Source organism: Pygocentrus nattereri, chromosome 23, assembly GCF_015220715.1.
Source record: "Pygocentrus nattereri isolate fPygNat1 chromosome 23, fPygNat1.pri, whole genome shotgun sequence".
Lineage (NCBI taxonomy): Eukaryota > Metazoa > Chordata > Actinopteri > Characiformes > Serrasalmidae > Pygocentrus > Pygocentrus nattereri.
In genome coordinates, this window is record NC_051233.1 from 1,245,001 (window position 1) to 1,260,650 (window position 15,650).

Here is a 15,650-nt window from a genome sequence, read left to right on the forward strand (position 1 = left end):
TCGGGCTATTTTAGCTATTAAATTCTTTTAAAAACTCAGTCAAGGTTTGTTCAGCAAATGACTGTTTTGTGTTTTGTTTTATGGGCCGTTCTACTTTTGTGACTCAGACGAAGATTTGATCAGATTTTAAATTCTCAGGGGTCTTTCTAGCACCACTGCACTGATTATACCAGCAAAATGACATTTAACTAAACGAAATAATTTGACATCTCCATCACTGACACATGTAGCACATTTTAATGGCTTAGTGTTTATAAGACCATGACATTTCTATGTATTTTGTGCTGCTGTCGGAACAAAACCTCCTATCTCCAAAATGGCAACTTTACAGGAGAGGGAAAAAACTTACTCTACTTTTAATGGAAGTCAATGGAACCAGACGTCTTTCCAAGTCATTTCGGGCCGTTTCTTTTGGTCCGTCCTTCATGAAATTTACACACAGTATAAAGGCCACCCTGCGTTTTCAAATTATACCAAAAACTGAAAATCGGCAAAAACGGAGATGCGAGGTTTTGTTCCCACAACAGCGATTTGCATCTTTTGTACGGCTACTTGGGAAACAGTAAACAAAGAACTGTGTTTTGTGACCATTGCAGGAAGTGGGGACCTGGACAGCCTGATAACTGGACCGGTGATGGAGAGGATGGAGAAAACTGTGCGCATATAAGACGTAGGAAGCTGAATGACTTGCACTGCAAAATTAGAATGAACTACATCTGCAAGGCGTAGATCGCTCTGCACGGAGGAGACGTATAGACATGTCGGCTGTTCACGGACAAAAAGCTTCATACATCTGAATGATTCAGGACTTTGGAGACCAGACCTGTAAACAAACCTGCGGTTTCATTGTGTAACCTGTAGATTTCAGTTTATTCTTCTTTTTAATAGCGGTTAAGGCATTCGTTTGATTTTGGACCTTGTGAGGTGGAGAACCTGCAGTGAAGTGTGTTTCACGGCACAGAGGCCTTTGTGCCAACGGCTGCGACGTATTAATGTAGTATGTAAAATATAGAAGTGTGCAGTTTGGGACGCAGCCCATGTTCTTTATCCTCTAATTCTGGTTCAAACTGTAACTCATTATTTTAACCTAATGTTTTTTTTTTGTACTGACTAATGGCTGAAGATGATACACCACTGATTTCACTCTTTACTCAACACTCTTCTGTTTTTGGCCTCATGGGTGGCCAAAAAAACCATGAATGTGCCTCCTGGATGCACTACATACTGTATATGTATATGTGTGTATGTATATATTTATACAGTACTGTGTGAACGTTTCAGGCGTCTAATCAAATGTTTAAACGATCTACCTCAGCAGTGAGTTTATCAGAATATACATTAGAATAAAGTCACATTCATAATTCAAATGAACAGAAAAACAATAAACAGTAACAAGAATTTCTCGGGTCCATATTTTTCCTGGACACCTTCACAGCCGCCACAGAGACTCGTTAATATCATCAATTACATCATGAGCTCAATTTACTGAGCACTGATTGGTCAAACCAGGAGCTGCTTTTTAACTACAGATAATACTGGGCTTCCTCGAGGAGCGGCTTGGAGATGGGAAACAAACACACTGACGTCCAGAAAAAAAGTGTGAGCTGATAACAGGATTGGATAAGAAGTTTCATCACTTTTTTTGGAAAAAATATTCACTGAAGTTCACAGACATGAGATACACAAAAATGCAGCCGTAAACGTTTTCACTTCTCCGTTTTCTGCAGATATTAATAGCTGAGAATAGCTCCAGACAATACAGTTGATGACAATAACGGACTATAAACATGATGATGATGACAAAAACGATGATGATGATGATGATGATGATGATAATGATTGACTCCAGACAATACAGTTGATGACAATAATGGACTATAAACATGATGATGATGACAAAAACGATGATGATGATGATGATGATGATGATGATGATGATAATGATTGACTCCAGACAATACAGTTGATGACAATAATGGACTATAAACATGATGATGATGATGATGATGATGATGATGATGATGATGATTGACTCCAGACAATACAGTTGATGACAATAATGGACTATAAACATGATGATGATGACAAAAACGATGATGATGATAATGATTGACTCCAGACAATACAGTTGATGACAATAATGGACTATAAACATGATGATGATGATGATGATGATGATGATGATGATGATTGACTCCAGACAATACAGTTGATGACAATAATGGACTATAAACATGATGATGATGATGATGATGATGATGATGATGATGATGATGATGATTGACTCCAGACAATACAGTTGATGACAATAATGGACTATAAACATGATGATGATGATGATGATGATGATTGACTCCAGACAATACAGTTGATGACAATAATGGACTATAAACATGATGATGATGACAAAAACGATGATGATGATGATGATGATGATGATGATTGACTCCAGACAATACAGTTGATGACAATAATGGACTATAAACATGATGATGATGATGATGATGATGATTGACTCCAGACAATACAGTTGATGACAATAATGGACTATAAACATGATGATGATGATGATGATGATGATTGACTCCAGACAATACAGTTGATGACAATAATGGACTATAAACATGATGATGATGATGATGATGATTGACTCCAGACAATACAGTTGATGACAATAATGGACTATAAACATGATGATGATGATGATGATGATTTGACTCCAGACAATACAGTTGATGACAATAATGGACTAGATGATGATGATGATGATGATGATGATTGACTCCAGACAATACAGTTGATGACAATAATGGACTATAAACATGATGATGATGATGATGATGATGATGATGATGATGATGATGATGATTGACTCCAGACAATACAGTTGATGACAATAATGGACTATAAACATGATGGTGATGACAAAAACGATGATGATGATGATGATGATGATGATGATGATAATGATTGACTCCAGACAATACAGTTGATGACTATAACATGATGATGATGGTGATGATGATGATGATGAGTGATGACAATGACTCATGATAACACATGAAAACTCAGATGGACTCATCACACCTGATAAAGATGAAGGTGATGAAGCTGACATGACAATGATGAAGATGTACTTCAGAAAATGCTTTTCTGATGGGCTTAGAATAGGTTTCTGAATATCTTCTAATGGTTTTCTAAAGGTTTTCTCAGAGTTGTCTATTGGACCTCTAATGGTTTTCTAAAGGTGGTCTTTTGGTTGTCTAATGGTTTAATGGTATAACGTGTCTCAGTCATCAGGCACTGAATTCAGGAATGTAGGAACTTTCTGTGAGGAGCTTTTAGAGGGACGTCTGGTTCCTATCACCACCACTGGGAACAGCTCTGACTTGGTACGTTTATCTAGAACAGAGCGTTTCACACTGAACCGCTCTAGAAATAATAGCCATTATATTACGCAAAGAGATCAGTGGACTTCCCCTCAAACAGTGTCTGATATCATTTTAATGATCTTGTCATGTTACTGAGGAATACACTTCTCCAGAAAGAAGAAGAGAAAGTGCTCCTTACTTATAAAGCTTGGGTGCAGAGCTCTGAAGCAGCTGCAGCTTCTTCTCATCCAGCAGACGCTAAACCGAGCAGATGAGCTTGACTCCACAGTTCCAGAGGATGACGGACGAAGACTTGAAGGAATGCAGCAGGTTTGACCTGGATGGAGGACGTAGGAAGTCACAGAGAGGTTCGGCTTAGTTTTCAATCACATATTACGTTTTCCATAGTATATAAACCGAATTTTAATGGATTGAGCAACATTTGAAAACAATGACAAAGCCCGTAGTGTTAGAGCGCAGCGCTGTGAAGCGTTTGTATGTGTTTCGTTGTGAAGAGAAGATCATAATTATTATCTTAACCTTTGGATTTCTGCTTTCTATAGATTACGTCCATGGGAAGTGGGGTCTTGTCCTGCTGGTATCAGCGGCGTTGGTCATCCTCGTCCTGTTTGTTATGATTTTTGTCGTATGTGAGTGTTTTACTGTATATTTCTAACACATTTGTAGACAGTTGGTTTGGCTTTTAACTTCTGAGTTGCATAAAAAAAAAAGATTCCTAAAAATTTAAACCCAAAATTCCAGCTGCAATTCATGTTGTGTAATACCGTGTAAACTAGGATGAATGCACGAACAGAAAAGCTCCAAAATCACTGAGCAGGACTTAATCTCACTGCATTTACATACATTAAGGTCACGTTTCTTCATGTCTCCTGAAAAGGCACCATCCAGTAATATGGAATGCTATTAAAGGGGAATTTCATTGTTTGTTGAAAATTCCTCCATAACTCAGTGATTGAGGTGTAATCAGAGGTTCAGAGGGTTCAGTGTGAACTGGTTCAGACGTCTTTACAGTGGTGGTGATGGGAACCAGGCGTCGCAGACTACAACACAGATATAGACACTTTATTTACCATCCAGAACCACCAGAGAACCTACACGAGTCTTCTGAGCTTATATGGAATATTGATGATGGAAAACAGTGGAAAATCTGGAATACTGAGTTTTCTTTGGGGACTATTTTGCCACACAGCACCCTGCATGTCTCCCTCCACCATGAATGGAGTTGAAGTTCTCTAAACTCTCATAAAACAGCGTCTCAGTCATCAGGCAGTGAATTCAGAACCAGCTCATGTAGGAACTTTCTGTAGGAACTTTTAGAGGGACGTCTGGTTCCTATCACCACCACTGTGAGCAGCTCTGACTCGGTCAGTTTATCTAGAACAGAACGTTTCACACCAAAACGCTCTGCATGAGTCTGTTTACATCAGTACACTACTTAATTAAGCAGAAATTCCTGAATTCCTTTCTAAGGAACGCTATACAAAGTGATGGTTCTAAAGATAGCAACCATCAAATCAGTATATTGTTGTTTACAGTCTGGTGGCCGCAGAGGTCATGTGTTAGTTCTTAGATTCATTAGGACTCATTCCAGGAAATGGAAGATTCTGCAGCTAAACTCATATATTTAAATTCATATTTGGCTTTTCTTAAAAATTGGACTTATTTTGGATATTTTGGATTTTGGTTATTTGGATTTCCCTGAATAAAAAAATAGGAACTTGCCAGACAAGAACATGGGAAGGACATGTTTAGAAGTTATTTTTGGTGTTAATTTTAGTGCCAAATTCTGTTGATACAGAGCAAACTACACAAAACCACAACACTGTGGTAGCTACTGCTTAATAAGGGAAGTCATGGGCTGGAGATTGCAAAAAAAAGAGAAAATTCCATGCAGAAAAAAACACATCAAGAAACCTAAGTTCACTTTTTCTAGATTGGCCCTGAAATGAGCTGTTCCTGACTTATCTGGGCAAAAAGCCGGGAAAACGAATGTTACATGTTCTGCCACTTTGTAAGAGGTAAACATAGAGCTACACCGATCTGATACTCAGTACTGGTACCAGCCAGAATGCTGTATCGAACATAGGAAGAAAAAAAATGATAATAATTATAATTCACCGTTGTCTCACAAAACACGACTGATTCCCCACAAACCTACAAAACCATCTTGTATCTGTTCTTGTTCAAGAGTCTCAGAACAGGACGTTGACTGAGGTGGTGAAACTGTCTTCTTCTGTAGAGTCTCTGTCCTCTAAGCAACAGAGCACAGGTGAGGAGATTACTGACAATTATTATTAATATTATTATTATTATTATCCATCTGTGACAAATAGGAAGGAATTGTGTTCATGAGCATGCACATGTTCAGTTTTCTCAGCAGTGCCTCATTTATTGTTTTCCTCAATATGTTAAATTCAGTAAATAAAATAAAAATAAAGAGAAATGTGTATTACAATGTGCAGTACTATGTTCTCTGCAGAGGACGTTTAACTTACTTACACTCAGAAAATCAACAACAGCAGAATTTCACCAGAGGCAGCTGTAGTGCATTTTGTCAGATGGTGTAAGAATAATGCACAGCACTATTTGTTTGTATCCCCTCAGATCAGAGAGTGATGGCTGCTCTGAATGAAATCAAGAATGAACTGGAGGGCAGCACTGTACAAGCAAGTAAGAAGATCCATACAGTCGCTCTGACAGACTGTAATACACTACAGGAAGCGTAGGGGGCGATACGGCTTCTACTGTTTCATTTAAAAAGCTCTACAATGTTCATATGATCCACACAGTCGCTCTGACAGACTGTAATACACTACAGGAAGCGTAGGGGGCGATACGGCTTCTACTGTTTCATTTAAAAAGCTCTATAATGTTCATATGATCCACACAGTCGCTCTGACAGACTGTAATACACTACAGGAAGCGTAGGGGGCGATACGGCTTCTACTGTTTCATTTAAAAAGCTCTATAATGTTCATATGATCCACACAGTCGCTCTGACAGACTGTAATACACTACAGGAAGCGTAGGGGGCGATACAGCTTCTACTGTTTCATTTAAAAAGCTCTATAATGTTCATATGATCCACACAGTCGCTCTGACAGACTGTAATACACTACAGGAAGTGTAGGGGGCGATACGGCTTCTACTGTTTCATTCAAAAAGCTCTATAATGTTCATATGATCCACACAGTCACTCTGACAGACTGTAATACTCTACAGGAAGCGTAGGGGGCGATACGGCTTCTACTGTTTCATTTAAAAAGCTCTACAATGTTCATATGATCCACACAGTCGCTCTGACAGACTGTAATACACTACAGGAAGCGTAGGGGGCGATACGGCTTCTACTGTTTCATTTAAAAAGCTCTATAATGTTCATATGATCCACACAGTCGCTCTGACAGACTGTAATACACTACAGGAAGCGTAGGGGGCGATACGGCTTCTACTGTTTCATTTAAAAAGCTCTATAATGTTCATATGATCCACACAGTCGCTCTGACAGACTGTAATACACTACAGGAAGCGTAGGGGGCGATACAGCTTCTACTGTTTCATTTAAAAAGCTCTATAATGTTCATATGATCCACACAGTCGCTCTGACAGACTGTAATACACTACAGGAAGTGTAGGGGGCGATACGGCTTCTACTGTTTCATTTAAAAAGCTCTATAATGTTCATATGATCCACACAGTCGCTCTGACAGACTGTAATACACTACAGGAAGTGTAGGGGGCGATACGGCTTCTACTGTTTCATTTAAAAAGCTCTATAATGTTCATATGATCCACACAGTCGCTCTGACAGACTGTAATACACTACAGGAAGCGTAGGGGGCGATACGGCTTCTACTGTTTCATTTAAAAAGCTCTATAATGTTCATATGATCCACACAGTCGCTCTGACAGACTGTAATACACTACAGGAAGCGTAGGGGGCGATACGGCTTCTACTGTTTCATTTAAAAAGCTCTATAATGTTCATATGATCCACACAGTCTCTCTGACAGACTGTAATACACTCCAGGAAGCGTAGGGGGCGATACGGCTTCTACTGTTTCATTTAAAAAGCTCTATAATGTTCATATGATCCACACAGTCGCTCTGACAGACTGTAATACACTCCAGGAAGCGTAGGGGGCGATACGGCTTCTACTGTTTCATTTAAAAAGCTCTATAATGTTCATATGATCCACACAGTCGCTCTGACAGACTGTAATACACTACAGGAAGCGTAGGGGGCGATACGGCTTCTACTGTTTCATTTAAAAAGCTCTATAATGTTCATATGATCCACACAGTCGCTCTGACAGACTGTAATACACTACAGGAAGCGTAGGGGGCGATACGGCTTCTACTGTTTCATTTAAAAAGCTCTATAATATTCATATGATCCACACAGTCGCTCTGACAGACTGTAATACACTACAGGAAGCGTAGGGGGCGATACGGCTTCTACTGTTTCATTTAAAAAGCTCTATAATGTTCATATGATCCACACAGTCGCTCTGACAGACTGTAATACACTACAGGAAGCGTAGGGGGCGATACGGCTTCTACTGTTTCATTTAAAAAGCTCTATAATGTTCATATGATCCACACAGTCGCTCTGACAGACTGTAATACACTACAGGAAGCGTAGGGGGCGATACGGCTTCTACTGTTTCATTTAAAAAGCTCTATAATGTTCATATGATCCACACAGTCGCTCTGACAGACTGTAATACACTACAGGAAGCGTAGGGGGCGATATGGCTTCTACTGTTTCATTTAAAAAGCTCTATAATGTTCATATGATCCACACAGTTGCTCTGACAGACTGTAATACACTACAGGAAGCGTAGGGGGCGATACGGCTTCTACTTTTTCATTTAAAAAGCTCTATAATGTTCATATGATCCACACAGTCGCTCTGACAGACTGTAATACACTACAGGAAGCGTAGGGGGCGATACGGCTTCTACTGTTTCATTTAAAAAGCTCTATAATGTTCATATGATCCACACAGTCGCTCTGACAGACTGTAATACACTACAGGAAGCGTAGGGGGCGATACGGCTTCTGCCCTGCAAAGCATGATTGATTCCCTTCAGATCTACAGAAGGAAACTTAGTACATATTTTCATTGATGTGAGACTTCAGATTCTGCATCATTTGCTTATTTAGATTCATAGAAGTATGACTTCTATGTCATTTAAAAATTGTAATACACCAATTTCTATGTAGATGAATTGAATGAGGAAGAAAACAAAAATAAAACCATTTTTAACAAGTGATCTGAAGCCAGTAGTTTTTTTGAACACATCAGATGAGTGGATATCCAGTGAAGGATATCTATATGAATTTAATTGTGTATTAGTAATAATTTTTCCATTTACTCTTTCCCAAGTATCTCATCACGGGATGATGTTTGCAATGATTAGACTGTCTTCTTCTGTAGAGTCTCTGTCCTCTAAGCTGAAGAGCACAGGTGAGGAAACAAAACTTTCACTGTATTACAGTAATTAGTTTGTTTTTATATTTAGTATTATTACATTTTAATATTTGAATATTATAAAACAAATCCTGTTCTCATATCGGGGAGAAAAGTATACATTTTAAGTGCAAGGTTTGGATGATGGATGCTTCTCCCAAACTGGCTCTGAGGTTAATATTATTATTATTATTATTGTTTCTTATTCTCCTCCTTAGATCAAAGAGTAATGGATGCTCTGAGTGAAATGAAGGCTATGCTGGAGACCATGTATGTCCTAACAGGTAATCTCCAGCCTTGATTCACCACTGGCTTTTATCACAAAATAGAAATGCTGATTTCCAGGGAACTTTCATGAAACCAAAATCAGCTATACTTACAAAACAGGCTCTAAATGTAGGTATTGTGATATAAACCGAGTCCGTTCTACAGTTTCTCATTAGACTGAATGAATAACCGACTCTAAATGTAGGTATTGTGATATGAACCGAGTCCGTTCTACAGTTTCTCATTAGACTGAATGAATAACCGACTCTAAATGTAGGTATTGTGATATAAACCGAGTCCGTTCTACAGTTTCTCATTAGGCTGAATGAATAACCGACTCTAAATGTAGGTATTGTGATATAAACCGAGTCTGTTCTACAGTTTCTCATTAGACTGAATGAATAACCGACTCTAAATGTAGGTATTGTGATATAAACCGAGTCCGTTCTACAGTTTCTCATTAGGCTGAATGAATAACCGGCTCTAAATGTAGGTATTGTGATATAAACCGAGTCCGTTCTACAGTTTCTCATTAGACTGAATGAATAACCGGCTCTAAATGTAGGTGTTGTGATATAAACCGAGTCCGTTCTACAGTTTCTCATTAGACTGAATGAATAACCGACTCTAAATGTAGGTATTGTGATATAAACCGAGTCCGTTCTACAGTTTCTCATTAGACTGAATGAATAACCGGCTCTAAATGTAGGTGTTGTGATATAAACCGAGTCTGTTCTACAGTTTCTCATTAGACTGAATGAATAACCGACTCTAAATGTAGGTATTGTGATATAAACCGAGTCCGTTCTACAGTTTCTCATTAGACTGAATGAATAACCGGCTCTAAATGTAGGTGTTGTGATATAAACCGAGTCTGTTCTACAGTTTCTCATTAGGTTGAATGAATAACCGACTCTAAATGTAGGTATTGTGATATAAACCGAGTCCGTTCTACAGTTTCTCATTAGGCTGAATGAATAACCGACTCTAAATGTAGGTGTTGTGATATAAACCGAGTCCGTCCTACAGTTTCTCATTAGGCTGAATGAATAACCGACTCTAAATGTAGGTATTGTGATATAAACCGAGTCTGTTCTACAGTTTCTCATTAGGCTGAATGAATAACCGGCTCTAAATGTAGGTATTGTGATATAAACCGAGTCTGTTCTACAGTTTCTCATTAGGCTGAATGAATAACCGGCTCTAAATGTAGGTATTGTGATATAAACCGAGTCCGTTCTACAGTTTCTCATTAGACTGAATGAATAACCGACTCTAAATGTAGGTATTGTGATATAAACCGAGTCCGTTCTACAGTTTCTCATTAGACTGAATGAATAACCGGCTCTAAATGTAGGTATTGTGATATAAACCGAGTCCGTTCTACAGTTTCTCATTAGACTGAATGAATAACCGGCTCTAAATGTAGGTATTGTGATATAAACCGAGTCCGTTCTACAGTTTCTCATTAGGCTGAATGAATAACCGACTCTAAATGTAGGTATTGTGATATAAACCGAGTCTGTTCTACAGTTTCTCATTAGGCTGAATGAATAACCGACTCTAAATGTAGGTATTGTGATATAAACCGAGTCCGTTCTACAGTTTCTCATTAGACTGAATGAATAACCGGCTCTAAATGTAGGTATTGTGATATAAACCGAGTCCGTTCTACAGTTTCTCATTAGGCTGAATGAATAACCGACTCTAAATGTAGGTATTGTGATATAAACCGAGTCCGTTCTACAGTTTCTCATTAGGCTGAATGAATAACCGACTCTAAATGTAGGTATTGTGATATAAACCGAGTCCGTTCTACAGTTTCTCATTAGGCTGAATGAATAACCGACTCTAAATGTAGGTATTGTGATATAAACCGAGTCCGTTCTACAGTTTCTCATTAGGCTGAATGAATAACCGGCTCTAAATGTAGGTATTGTGATATAAACCGAGTCCGTTCTACAGTTTCTCATTAGGCTGAATGAATAACCGACTCTAAATGTAGGTATTGTGATATAAACCGAGTCTGTTCTACAGTTTCTCATTAGGCTGAATGAATAACCGGCTCTAAATGTAGGTATTGTGATATAAACCGAGTCCGTTCTACAGTTTCTCATTAGGCTGAATGAATAACCGACTCTAAATGTAGGTATTGTGATATAAACCGAGTCCGTTCTACAGTTTCTCATTAGGCTGAATGAATAACCGACTCTAAATGTAGGTATTGTGATATAAACCGAGTCCGTTCTACAGTTTCTCATTAGACTGAATGAATAACCGACTCTAAATGTAGGTATTGTGATATAAACCGAGTCCGTTCTACAGTTTCTCATTAGGCTGAATGAATAACCGACTCTAAATGTAGGTATTGTGATATAAACCGAGTCCGTTCTACAGTTTCTCATTAGGCTGAATGAATAACTGACTCTAAATGTAGGTATTGTGATATAAACCGAGTCTGTTCTACAGTTTCTCATTAGGCTGAATGAATAACCGACTCTAAATGTAGGTATTGTGATATAAACCGAGTCCGTTCTACAGTTTCTCATTAGGCTGAATGAATAACCGGCTCTAAATGTAGGTATTGTGATATAAACCGAGTCCGTTCTACAGTTTCTCATTAGACTGAATGAATAACCGACTCTAAATGTAGGTATTGTGATATAAACCGAGTCCGTTCTACAGTTTCTCATTAGGCTGAATGAATAACCGACTCTAAATGTAGGTATTGTGATATAAACCGAGTCCGTTCTACAGTTTCTCATTAGGCTGAATGAATAACCGACTCTAAATGTAGGTATTGTGATATAAACCGAGTCCGTTCTACAGTTTCTCATTAGACTGAATGAATAACCGACTCTAAATGTAGGTATTGTGATATAAACCGAGTCTGTTCTACAGTTTCTCATTAGGCTGAATGAATAACCGACTCTAAATGTAGGTATTGTGATATAAACCGAGTCCGTTCTACAGTTTCTCATTAGACTGAATGAATAACCGACTCTAAATGTAGGTATTGTGATATAAACCGAGTCCGTTCTACAGTTTCTCATTAGGCTGAATGAATAACCGACTCTAAATGTAGGTATTGTGATATAAACCGAGTCCGTTCTACAGTTTCTCATTAGGCTGAATGAATAACCGGCTCTAAATGTAGGTATTGTGATATAAACCGAGTCCGTTCTACAGTTTCTCATTAGGCTCAATGAATAACCGGCTCTAAATGTAGGTATTGTGATATAAACCGAGTCCGTTCTACAGTTTCTCATTAGGCTGAATGAATAACCGACTCTAAATGTAGGTATTGTGATATAAACCGAGTCCGTTCTACAGTTTCTCATTAGGCTGAATGAATAACCGGCTCTAAATGTAGGTATTGTGATATAAACCGAGTCCGTTCTACAGTTTCTCGTTAGGCTGAATGAATAACCGACTCTAAATGTAGGTATTGTGATATAAACCGAGTCCGTTCTACAGTTTCTCGTTAGGCTGAATGAATAACCGGCTCTAAATGTAGGTATTGTGATATAAACCGAGTCCGTTCTACAGTTTCTCGTTAGGCTGAATGAATAACCGGCTCTAAATGTAGGTATTGTGATATAAACCGAGTCCGTTCTACAGTTTCTCATTAGGCTGAATGAATACCCGGCTCTAAATGTAGGTATTGTGATATAAACCGAGTCTGTTCTACAGTTTCTCATTAGGCTGAATGAATAACCGACTCTAAATGTAGGTATTGTGATATAAACCGAGTCCGTTCTACAGTTTCTCATTAGGCTGAATGAATAACCGACTCTAAATGTAGGTATTGTGATATAAACCGAGTCCGTTCTACAGTTTCTCATTAGACTGAATGAATAACCGGCTCTAAATGTAGGTATTGTGATATAAACCGAGTCCGTTCTACAGTTTCTCATTAGACTGAATGAATAACCGACTCTAAATGTAGGTATTGTGATATAAACCGAGTCTGTTCTACAGTTTCTCATTAGGCTGAATGAATAACCGACTCTAAATGTAGGTATTGTGATATAAACCGAGTCCGTTCTACAGTTTCTCATTAGGCTGAATGAATAACCGACTCTAAATGTAGGTATTGTGATATAAACCGAGTCTGTTCTACAGTTTCTCATTAGACTGAATGAATAACCGACTCTAAATGTAGGTATTGTGATATAAACCGAGTCTGTTCTACAGTTTCTCATTATGGTTTATTTGGTCAAACATGACTTCCTCTCAATTTCTCTATTAAGGAGGATCGACTTGTGAGCCTGGATGGACTCTTTTTCGCTCCAAGTGTTACCTTTTCTCCGATGACAAACTGAACTGGCACGAGGCACGAGATTACTGCAGGTCCCAGAATGCCTCATTGGTCAAGCTGGAAACCAAAGATGAATGGGTGAGGAACATACTCTGACAGGGGTATCAGGGGGTCATTCAGTGGGGCAATAGATCTTTGAAGATCTCTGTCATTCTGTAGTTGGTGTTCCGTCCTTATTGGGGATTCCTGGTCTAAGCTGGTTTTCCCTATGGGGGAAAAATGAATGCTGTTTTTTTTTATTCTCTCCTGGGGTAAACAAAGTTGTTCCAACCCAAGCCATGCTCTCGTTCTTTCTCTAGGCGTTAATACGGCCTCGGGCTGCCTCGAATTCCTACTGGATTGGTCTCACTGATGAAGACACAGGGCAGTGGAGATGGGCCGATGGAACGCCTTACGTCATGAATAAAGAGTGAGAACGTTTTACACTTTCCAAGTTACACTGACTTTACATCACGGCAGAGTGAAGCAGCTTCCAATCGGACCCCCTCTGATTTCTATGGAGAGCAGTATGTGTGAGATTATTGGAGCAAAGCAGGTGAAGAAAGTGATAACGTTACCGAATTCTCCTGAAACAAAATCCGGCCCTTTCACCACACCACATAGAACCAGGATGAACTGGTCACTTTCACTCTGCACAGCTGAACTTGCTCTCTGTAATATAAATGTGGCTGTCAGGGACGCAGGGAGGATTTTCACGCTTGGGGCGCTGAAATTTGTAGCACTGTATACGTAACGAGCAGCAAGATTGCTTTCTAACCCTAATGACATAAAGGGAAGTGTATTAAATGACCTTTATTAGTCCCACAATGGGGAAATTTCACCTCTACATTTAATCCATCCCTGCAGTGAAACACCACATAAACACTAGGGGGCAGTGAGCAGCCCCAGGGAGCAGTTGGGGGTTAGGTGTCTAACAGGTGTCTAAGGTGACCTCAGGCTCCCTAACCTCCAGAACACGACTGCCCCCAAAATGTATCTAAAGGCCTACAGCCTCTTCTTTGAGCACAGCAAAAACAGTATGAAGCTGAATGAGCTTCTTATTTGCCAGCTTTTTGTTTGAATAGCCTGATACGCCAGAAAGTAACTGCTGCACTATTTAATGTAGAACAGGAAAAATTGAAAAAGGAGCTGGTGAATAGGAAACCAACTTCAGCCTCGTACGAACATCTCTCTGACTCAAGCTTCAACCTACGAGCATCAGACGCTTCTGAAGGCATCACCTAAAGCAGCTGGCCGAGCGAAAAGCGCCGTCGGTGGTGCACACGGCTTGCGGGATGGACTCTATGCTAGAATAATGGGTAACAGCTAACCCCAAGAGACTGGCTTTTCCTTCCGCTCTCTTTTCCCCGTTATCTCATTAACTCATTACAGTCGATAACACCTTAAAAAGAGTTTCAAGCTGTATTTCGCCCAGTACTATTCCGATGGAATCCAGTAACACAGTTTTTCAACAAGTTTGAATTGAATTTGTTAGCTTAGAAAGGCAGTCGTGACAAATGTAGCAGCTGGATACCTGAACACATTAAATCGGAGAACCGAGAAAGTGTTAGAATGTCTGTGTTAGAAACTGCTGCCTTGTCATAAACATAAACAATCCCAAGAGAGAGGCTGACTGTCACTTTCAGAACAACACCTCGTATAATATTCTTTGCCTTTTTTTACATACTTTTAAAAAGCCTTTTGTAAATTGAGGTAAAATTTCACGATGAATGGACTAACAGAAGCAACATGTCTAAGAATACAAGGCTGTTGCACTGACTTACATTTTGAGTTAGGATAGTTTTTTCCTTCTTTTCCTGATTGTGTTTAGCCTTGATTATACATAACTTGTAAGGCTGGTGTGATGCTGCTGTGGACAGTAAGCTGATCGTTTTGTGACCGTTGCAGTGACTGGTTAGAAGGACAGCCGGACGACTGGAAGGAACATGGTCTGGGAAAAGAAGGAGAATTGGACATATTGCAACGTATGGGAAGTTTAACGACGCCCACTGCTCTTCTATAATGAACTACATCTGCAAGGTGTAGATCACACGGCATTAATGACTGATATGTTGGATGTTCATGAAACAAAATCATGTTGTTTAACATTTTAGCGAATCAAAACTTTTCTAAACAAAACCACGTTCTTCTAATTTTCTTTTGCTTTTTCGTACGATTAATAAACCTGACTCATTCTCCTTGTTGTCTTTGATTT

General features: G+C 39.1%; 2 protein-coding genes across 2 annotated transcripts in view; both read left to right on the forward strand.

The window, feature by feature from the left end:
• LOC108416178 (asialoglycoprotein receptor 1-like) overlaps positions 1 to 1,277 on the forward strand; it is a 21,660-nt gene extending 20,383 nt beyond the window's left edge. Inside the window, exon 12 of the mRNA XM_037533711.1 lies at positions 597 to 1,277. Coding sequence (XP_037389608.1) covers positions 597 to 729 — 133 coding nt within the window. The 3' untranslated portion in view covers positions 730 to 1,277. The remainder of the gene's footprint in view (positions 1 to 596) is intronic.
• Positions 1,278 to 3,604: 2,327 nt separating this feature from the next.
• On the forward strand, positions 3,605 to 15,633 carry LOC108416765 (C-type lectin domain family 4 member F-like). Its single transcript, XM_037533718.1, has 9 exons — positions 3,605 to 3,739; positions 3,935 to 4,021; positions 5,581 to 5,661; positions 5,997 to 6,062; positions 8,785 to 8,865; positions 9,087 to 9,152; positions 13,389 to 13,534; positions 13,756 to 13,865; positions 15,344 to 15,633. Exons 4-9 carry the CDS (start codon positions 6,008 to 6,010, stop codon positions 15,456 to 15,458), a joined length of 573 nt encoding a protein of 190 aa, XP_037389615.1. The 5' UTR covers positions 3,605 to 3,739; positions 3,935 to 4,021; positions 5,581 to 5,661; positions 5,997 to 6,007; the 3' UTR covers positions 15,459 to 15,633.
• Positions 15,634 to 15,650: the final 17 nt, after the last annotated feature.